This window comes from Sorex fumeus, unplaced genomic scaffold (assembly GCF_029834395.1).
Source record: "Sorex fumeus unplaced genomic scaffold, SorFum_2.1 ptg000072l, whole genome shotgun sequence".
NCBI classification, from domain to species: domain Eukaryota; kingdom Metazoa; phylum Chordata; class Mammalia; order Eulipotyphla; family Soricidae; genus Sorex; species Sorex fumeus.
In genome coordinates, this window is record NW_026606129.1 from 49238965 (window position 1) to 49248338 (window position 9374).

Here is a 9374-nt window from a genome sequence, read left to right on the forward strand (position 1 = left end):
AATTCCACTTCTTGAAATATATTCTAAAGGCTCAGAAACACAATTTTGAGCCTTTGGGGTTTAAAGGCTCAAAAGCACAATGCATAAAAGACATTTACACTCCTGGGGCTTAGAGTGACAGTACAGCGGGTAGAGTGTTTGCCTTACATGCAACTGACCTGGGTTCAATCTCCAGCATCCCATATGATCCCCCAAGCACTGCCAGGAGTAAGTCCTGAGTGCAAAGCCAGGAGTAACCCCTGTGCATTGCCAGGTGTGACCCAAAAAGCAGAAAAAAAAAAGACATTTACATTTCTATGTTCATTTCAATACTATTCATAATAGCCCAAATCTGGAAACAACATTCAAGAACAGATGAATGGATAAAGAAATTGCCATGGAGGCAGGGAGAGGGTGGGAAAGGGGGGGTATACCGGGGATATTGGTGGTGGAGAATGTGCACTGGTGGAGGGATGGGTGTTTGATCATTGTGTGATTGTAAGCCAAACATGAAAGCTTGTAACTATCTCAAGGTGATTCAAGAAGATTTTTTAAAAAATTATGGTACGTGTACATAAAGGAACTGTAAGAAAAGATGAAATCGTGCAGTTTGCTGCTACATGGATGGAGCTGGAAAATGTCATGCTGAGTGAAGTTAGTCAGAGGAGAGACAGACACAGAATGACCTCTCGTACGTGGGATATGAAGAATCACAGTTGGGAAATAACAAATGCCCAAAGGCAATATAAATGAAGAACATGAGAACGGGCTTCAGTCAGAAGCTTGCCATCATGGAGTGGGGATCAGGGGCGTAGGATAGGGAAGGGATACCATGACAAGGAATATTAGAGGGAAGTGGTCACTCTGGAGGAGAGGGCGCTGCTGAAAGGAGGTAAAGTGATATGCATGAAACCCTATCAGTAACAGTATTGTGAACCGGTGTCTACAAGAGAAGAAAGAAAAGGGGCTGAAGCGAGCCATCGTACAGTGGGTAAGGCCTTGCATGCAGTTGACCTTGGTTCCATCACCAGCACCCGATACGGTTCCCTGAGCTCCGCCAGGAGTGATGTAGTGTATTGCCCCAAAACACAGACAAAAAGAATTGCCGACTTTAGAGGCTGGCTGGGGGTAGGAGGAAAACTGGGGGAATTGGTAGAGGGAAATAGATACTGGTGAAGCTTTTGTTGTTGGAACATTGTTTGCCTGAAATTCAAACATGAGTAACTTTGTAATTCAAGGTGCCTCAATTAAAAAAAAACCATTCAATGAATATAGGTGGAGACCAGGGACATTTTAATTTATTATTATTTTTTTTATTTTCCCCCCTCATGTTTGATTTTTCGTTTGGTGTCACAACCAGCAGGGCTTATTCCTGACTCTGTGCTCAGGGCTTGAGGGACCGTGTGTGAATCAAATTTGGGTCAGCCTTACCACTGTACTGGCTCTCTGACCCTCTCTGTTGCCATAGTTGAGCACACTCAGCTGTGGTGCTCACGGTGCAGTCAGATACTTGACTGTGAAGATCACACACCCTTATGGCACTGGAAATCTCAACAGCAAGGCCATGGGGGTGCTCTGAGCATAGTGGTGCCAGGAATGGGACTTGGGCTCATGTCCCAGGAATGGGACTTGGGCTCATGTCCACAAGGCTGACTCTCTACCACTGAGCCATCCCTGGAAGCTTAGGGACATTGTAGTGGCGGAGAAACTAGGACAGGGGCAAAGGGAACATGCCACAATGTGACTGAGCGCTGGTCCAGGGTACAGGATGGTGGGGCCTTCAAAGTGCTGGAGAGATAGTACAGTGGATAGGGCACTTGCCTTGCACATGTCAATTTGGGCCAAGTTGGGTTTGATCCCTGGCATCTCCTATGGTCTCCTGAACAGCACCACAAGAGATTCCTGAATGTAGAGTCAGGAGTAACCACTGAGCATAGCCAGTTGTGGCTCAAAAACAAACAAACAAAAAACCCCTTTTTTTTTTGGCTTTTTGGGTCACACCTGACAATGCACAGGGGTTACTCCTGGCTCTGCACTCAGGAATTACCCCTGGCAGTGCTCAGGGGACCATATGGGATGCTGGGAATCGAACCTGGGTTGGATGCGTGCAAGGCAAATACCCTACCCACTGTGCTATTGCTCCAGCCCCCCAAAAAACCATTTTTAAAAAAAATACCCAAAGTGTCTCTAGGAATTGGCTGCACCCATGAATCTTTTTTTAAAAAATTAATTAATTAATTTTGGGGGGGGGCTGGAGTGATAGCACAGCAGGTAGGGCGTTTGCCTTATACACAGCCAACATGGCCGGCCCGAGTTCGTTTCCTCCGACCCTCTCGGAGAGCCCGGCAAGCTACCGAGAGTATCTCGCCCGCATGGCAAAGCCTGGCAAGCTACCCATGGTGTATCCGATATGCCAAACACAGTAACAAGTCTCAAAATGGAGACGTTACTGGGCCTGCTTGAGAAAATCGATGAACAACGGGAGGACAGTGAATTAATTTTTTAAAAAAAATTTATTAGTAAAACACCGTGAGGTACAGTTATAGACTTACAAATTTTTGTGCTTGGGTTTCAGTTATACAATGATCGAGTACCCATCCCTCTACCAGTGCCCATTCTCCACCACCACTGATCCCAGTATCCCTCCCACCCCCCCCATCTCCCCCATCCCACCTTGCCTCTGTGGCAGGGCATTCCCTTTTCTTCTCTCTCTCCTTTTGGGTTCTGTGGTTTGCAAAAGAGGCATTGAGTGACAATCACGTTCGGTCTATAGTCTACTTTCAGCATGCATCTCCCATCCTGGGAGGATCCTCCCAAAACCTTTTGCGCCCATGAATCTTTAGCCTGGCAATTACTGCTATTCATAAAATATTATTGAGTGCCCACTTGGTGCCAGGCTTGACGGTGCTGAGGTGGGTACCCTTCCTTGGTGCAAGGATTGGGGGTGCTGAGGTGGGTACCCTTCATTGCTCTGATTCCTGTGTTGTTTAGTGCTGAAGAAAGATGTTGGAGGGGACTGTTATGGGGCCCCCTTCTCCTGGATGGCTCAAGCCTCTGGAGGATCCCTGACATTTATAACAACTCCCTATGGACCCACAAGAGCCTGAGGCCTTGTCAGGGCAATGGAGAAATCATTTCTTCACCTTGCATGTGAGACCAACATTAGTCGCTGCCCTGCAAGGCCTGTGAGGCAAGAGTGGGGCTGAGGCAAGTCCTGGACCACATGGTGGCAAGCGTCCACATATGGTCAGGAAGGTTCCTGGATGGGCCTTTGCATCAGTCTCAGGTCATGCATAAAGGAGGCTCCTTGGGCCAGAAAGAGGCAGTTTTGGGAACCATGGGGACCAACCTGGGAGGATGGTCACTGTTACTATTGCTGTTGGGCCTGGTGATCCCTCCAGCCTCCACCCAGGCCCTTAGCTACGAGAAGGCCATACTCCGTGCTGTGGATGCCTTCAACGAAGATTCCTCAGACCCCAACCTCTACCGCTTCCTGGAGCTGGATCAGGAGCCCACGGGAGTGAGTCAGGAAAGGGTGGGGGGAAGGAGTGTCTCTCCCTTTTCTCATACTCTGCATCTTGTCAGGGGTCATGGCTTCCTCCCAGTGTTGTCCCATTTCTCCTCAGAGTTGTGCCACTTGGTAGCGTGAGAGCTTCCTGCCCCAGAAATTCCTCTGAGGGGAGAGTTGCTCCCTCACTCGCACGCTGGCTTGCAGAACTTCCAGGAACAAGAGTCGGGTCATTGGCTCTGGGAAGTCCCCTCCCTGCTCTGGGAATCCCTGACCTCCACTGTCTTCCTACCTCTCAGGGAAGGGTGCTGTCAGCCGGAGATCAGTAGCCTTGTTTTCTCAGCTCCCCACATTTGAGTTTGTCTTGGGTCTGCTCTTGGTACATGTGGGGAGGCCAGGAAGGCACTGTGTCTGCACCCCTGTCGCCCAGCATCAAGCCACAATGCCAGCACACACTGGGCTGTCGTAGCACTGCTCTCTTGGTGGGGGCCAAGAAAGAGCCTTAGGCCTGCTTCCCCCTTTCTCTCCTGACCAGGATGAGGACCCCAACATCCCACAGCCCGTCAGCTTCCTGGTGAAGGAGACGGTCTGTTCCAAGACAGTGCAGATGCCACTGCAGCAATGTGACTTCAAAGAGGATGGGGTGAATCTGGGCATGTGGTACTGGCCTGCCGGAGACATCTCCAGCACTGGGGGAAGGCTGGGAGGTTGGGGCCCTGCGGGTCCATTAAACACAGGCCTCTGCTTCTCAGCTGGTGCAACAGTGTATGGGGACAGTCATCCTGGACCAGGTCACAGGGTCCTTCGACATCAACTGTGAAAAGGTGAGTGGCGTCTCCCAGGCTGACGAGTAGGTGATGGCTGAACATCCATGAACCCATTAACCGCTGCTCTATCCAGGGCAGAGAAAGTGACTCCTGTCCTGGGTTCCCCCCTCATTCTGAACCCCATAGCTGACTTAGAAGCTGTGATTCCCCCCCCCCCTTCTTTCTTTCTTCCTCTCTTCCTTCTTTCTTTTTCCCTCTTCTTTTTTTTTTGGGTCACACTCGGTGATGGTCAGGGTTTACTCCTGGCTCTGTGCTCAGGGATTGCTCCTTGTGGGGCCTGGAGGGTCCAAGTGTACCAAGGATCGAATCCCGGTCAGCTGCATGCAAGGCAAAAGCCCTACCTGCTGGACTGTCTCTCTTTCTCTCTTTCACTGTCCCTTTTGCCCTTTCTCCCTGCCCCCTTCTTTTCCCTCTTCCCTCTTTTCCCTTCCCACACCCTGCAATTTGCTCAGAGTGTACCCCTGACTCTGAACTCAGGAGACCATGAGGTGCTGGGCATCAAACATAGGCCTCTTGCATGCAAAACGTGCTTATCTTCCAGCCCAGAGGAATGATTTTCAAAATGGGATTCTCACCTGGGAGCTTGTTAGAAAAGCAAATTCCCAGGCCTTCTGCACATGTGCTGAATCAGACTTTGGATGGGGCCCACCGATATTTATTTTATCAAACTCTGGGGGTTGAGAGAAGCTGGCTTGGAGGGCGCCCTCTGCCCATGTATCCACAGCATCCCTGTGGGACCAGGAAGCATGACCCTGGAATAACCCTTGCCACCTCCAGGCTCTGTTTTCTTGCCTGTCTGTGGGGGTGTCTGTGGAGGTAGGGACTCGACCACGTGCTCCAGAGATCACAGCCTGAGTGGGAAGTGGAGCCGAGATGGGGGTGTCTGGGTTGGAGGGAGCTCAGGTGAACAGAGTCTTCTGTTCTCTGCATGCAGCTGCAGCAAGTGGGCCTGGGAGGATTCCTCAAGAGAGGCGCGCAGAAGATCCGCAGAAGACTGGGGAGAATTGGTCGGAGAATCAATGGTTACCTTCAATATCTTCAGCCAAGACAAGTGAGACTTGATGAGACTCTGGAGTCTAAAAAATAAATTCTTAGGAAAGCAATCTCCTCCAGGCTTTGATTTCACTTGTCTTGATTTTCTCACATATTACTATTAACTATTTCTTGCTTAATACTATTACTTATGGGGTGGGGGGTGGGGATGGTGGGAGGGATACCAGGGACATTGGTGGTGGAAAATGTATAGGTGGCAGATGGATGTTAGATCACTGTATGACTGAAACTCAATCATGAAAGCTTTGTAACTGTATCTCATGGTGATTCAATAAAAAAAAATACTATTACATATTACTTTTCTCACTTGTTACTGAGCCCTTAACTGTGGGTTTGGGTGATTGGCATGTGGGAGACAAAGTGTGTGTGAGAGAAAAGAGTGTGTAAGAAAGAAAAGGGTGCATGAGAAAAGTGTGTAAAGTGCATATGTGAGAGAGCATGTTAGAGATAAGAGTGTATGTGTGAGAGTTGTGTGTGTGAGAGAGAGAGTGTGTGTGTATGTGTGTGTGAGAGAGAGAGAGAAAGAGTGGAGAGAGAGAGAGAGACAGAGAGAGAGGAGAGGGGAATGGGGAGCTGTTCTACCCAGGAGGGCCTGGGGTGAGGCAGCAGAGCTCAGGGGTCCCAAACAGCATATCCATTCTTAGGACCCCTCTCCATACCCTTCATAGATCTCTTAACCTTCTCATTGGACACCCTTGGAGGAACTGGAGTCCACTCCATGTGCAGAGTGGGATGCTGGGCTAATGTCCCTCCTGCTGACATGGGGGGAGGGTGGGGGATAAAGGGAAAAGGTGAGGGGGACTGGAGCCCTCTACCTCAGGGCTGTTGGCTTGGCACTCAGGAATCACTCTTGGTGGTGCTCAGGGGACCTTATGGAATGCCAGTGCTGGAATCCAGGTCAACCTCATGCAAAGCAAGCACCCTACCCACTGTTTTATCACTCCAGTTCCCTTTCATTATTTAAAAATGCATCCAGGATTTTGTCTTTTATTCAGGTATGGGCTGGAGCGATAGCACAGCGGTAGGGCATTCGCCTTACAAGCGGCCAACATGGCCGACCCGAGTTCGATTCCTCCGCCCCTCTTGGAGAGCCCGGCAAGCTACCGAGAGTATTCGATATGCTAGACACAGTAACAACAAAGTCTCCAATGGAGACGTTACTGGGCCCGCTCGAGCAAATCGATGATCAACGGGAGGGCCTTTACCTTTACCTTTATCAGGTATGTTGAAATGAACATATCACAACCTATCAGGTGACCATTGACTTGATAAGATTGTTATTGCACCAGAAAGATAAGACAGTGGGTAGGGTTTTACAACGGCTGGCTCCAGTGCAATCCCCAGCACTGCATATGGTCCCCTGAACCCTACTAGGAGTGATCCCTGAGCACAAAACCAGGAATAAGCCCTGACTACAGCAGGTGTTGCCCCCAAGCCAGAAATAAACTAATAAAATCAATTTTGTATTAAAAAAGAAAAAAGTAGGGGCTGGACCAACAGCACAGCGGGTAGGGTGTTTGCCTTGCACACGGCAGACCCAGGTTCGAGTTCCAGCATCCCATATGGTACCCTGAGCACTGTCAGGAGAGATTTCTGAGCGCATGAACCAGGAGTAACTCCTGTGCATCGCTGGGTGTGACCCAAAAAAAAGCAAAAATAAATAAATAAATAAATAAAAATAAAGAGTAAACAAAAATTCACTCTCTTTGGGTTGGGGGTGGTGAGGAGACTGTGTGGGAGAACCTTTGTTCTGGTATAGGTTTTGGAAGGATGGAGTGAGCAAGGGTAGGTCCATGGGCTGACCAGATTTGGGACAGGTCAGTTTGAAGAATGTTGAGGGCTGGGTTTGTGTGCAGGGCCTGCTCCTAGTGAACCCTGAGGTTAAAGTCTCACCTGCACTGGAGGGTGTGTGGCTGAGGAGGGAATGGTTAGTAAGTTTGCATATTAAAGCATACTGGCAGAGTGACTGCAATCTCCAGGAATCAACTCACTCAGGAAAGGACAGTCTCTCCCTGTCCTGCAAGGCTCCAGAGGTGAAATATGTACACAAACAAGAAAATGAGATTAAAATTGGACCTCAGGACCAGAGACATAGAGATAGTACAGCAGGTAGGGTGCTTGCCTTGCATGTGACCTACCTGGGTTCAACCCCCAAGTCCCTGTCAAGAGTGATCCCGAATGCAGAGTCAGGAGTAAGCCATGATCATTGCCCCAAAACTGGGAAAAATATTCCGTCTTCCTCCCCTGACCCCACTTCTCCCATGCCTTCTTTGTTGCTATCGTTGTGATACCAGGGGTCATTCCCAGGACTGGTTGTGGTGCTAGGAGGGTGCTGATCTAGTTCCAGAGCTCACACCCCGGGCTAAGTGCTCACTTAAGTCGTGGTGCAGGTTTGGGGGGCATGTGCATGTTTGGGGTCACACTCCTGGCTGTTCTGCTCACATAGCTTTTGAACTAACTGTGGTGCTTGCTGGGGTCGTGGTGGGACTCACCATGCCGTGGCAGGAGATCGCACATTTTGTTGTGAAACTGAGGGCCACAGATGGCAGAGTCACCAGACTCCACAGTGCCTGTGGCGGCACTGCACTGGAATAGAACTCCAAAGCCACTTGCCTGCAGGTGATTTTTTTTTTTTTTTAAATCACTGAACCATCCCCCAAGCCCTGACATTTTTTTTTTTTAAGGTGGGGATGGCGCTTTAGTCACACCTGGCAGTGCTCAGGATCTAATCCTGACTCTGTGCTCACAAGCGACCCCTGGCAGTACACTGTGGATCCTGTATGGTTCTGGGGATCAAAAGGGGCGCGGGGGTGGGGGGGAGGGAAGGAGGGGTGGAGTTTCCCTCTTAATGCCTCTATCTTCTGGAGATAAAGCACATCAAAATTCAGAGGATTCTTTGCCAAAGAAAGTTTCTTGAAACTATGTGGGTGGATTCACAAAGTGAATCCCTCTTGCTGTCAAAGGAATTGTTGCCTTTTAAAAGTGAGGACTCTACTCCTGGCACTGAACCACCCCTTGTTTCAGTCTCTCTCTCTCTCTCTCTCTCTCTCTCTCTCTCTCTCTCTCTCACACACACACACACACACACACACACACACACACACACTTTTTGGTTTTGTGCCATGCCTGGTGATGCTGCAAAAGCACAGGCTCCAGCCCTTGGAGTCTTCTCCCTGATCCGGTATCAGGTTATTTTTTATTGTCAGTGCCAGGAATCAAATCCAGAGCCTTGCATATATAAGGGAAGTCCTTTACCATTGAGCCACCTCACTGGTCTTATACCAGGTATTTTTTTTTCTTTTTGGGTTACACCCGGTGATGCACAGGGGTTACTCCTGGCTCATGCACTCAGGAATTACTCCTGGTGGTGCTCAGGGAACCATATGGGATGCTGAGAATCGAACGTGGGTTGGCAAAGCAAATGCCCTACCAGCTGTGCTATCGCTCGAGCCCCTTATATCAGATTTTTAACTTCCACTTTCTGGCTAAAGATACTACTGGCTGTTTTGTTGTTGTATTGTTTTCTAAGCTGCTGTTGCAAGTTGACACACGCCCTACATGAGGCTTGAAACTAACCTGTGTAGTTTCATTTGATGGACTTTTCTTAGAGCTCGGTGGTTGGTCCTGGCAAATGCATTGTGAAAGGAGATGCCTGAAGTCTAAGTGATACTTCTCCAGACCTTATATAAGCATGCTCCCAGTGGGGAAAAGGCCATGGTGAAGATGGGGCAGTAGGACAATCAGACTCCATCAACCCAATCAGCCATTGGTGGTAGCAGAGTCATTAGGAGAGTATGAAGATAGCTGGGAGGGCAAAGTGTGTGTGTATGAAGAGGTCCTCACATCAATTAAAGAGCAGGTCCAGGCAGAAGTGCTTACAGAAACTACCAACAAGCACACCAACTGCCTACCCCTGCAGGCCCAGTAGTTCTCAAGAGTCTTCCAAATTACAAGTGTCAGTGACTGATAATTACACAGAATGAATCTTGTGGCCAGCGGCAATGGGT

General features: G+C 49.2%; 1 protein-coding gene across 1 annotated transcript; it reads left to right on the top strand.

Annotated features, from left to right (window-relative positions):
• The first annotated feature begins 3316 nt into the window (after positions 1 to 3316).
• On the top strand, positions 3317 to 5421 carry LOC130037757 (cathelicidin-6-like). The gene is made up of 4 exons (XM_056129684.1): positions 3317 to 3499; positions 4023 to 4130; positions 4240 to 4311; positions 5249 to 5421. The coding sequence occupies exons 1-4, from the start codon at positions 3317 to 3319 to the stop codon at positions 5399 to 5401; spliced, it is 516 nt and encodes a 171-aa protein (XP_055985659.1). The 3' UTR covers positions 5402 to 5421.
• Positions 5422 to 9374: the final 3953 nt, after the last annotated feature.

Bases quoted from the DNA above. Each gene is read 5' to 3' on its own strand.
- LOC130037757 (XM_056129684.1), top strand. From the start codon at position 3,317: ATGGGGACCAACCTGGGAGGATGGTCACTGTTACTATTGCTGTTGGGC. The intron at 3,500-4,022 runs GTGAGTCAGGAA...TCTCCTGACCAG, and splicing joins TGGATCAGGAGCCCACGGGA to GATGAGGACCCCAACATCCC. The intron at 4,312-5,248 runs GTGAGTGGCGTC...CTCTGCATGCAG, and splicing joins TCGACATCAACTGTGAAAAG to CTGCAGCAAGTGGGCCTGGG.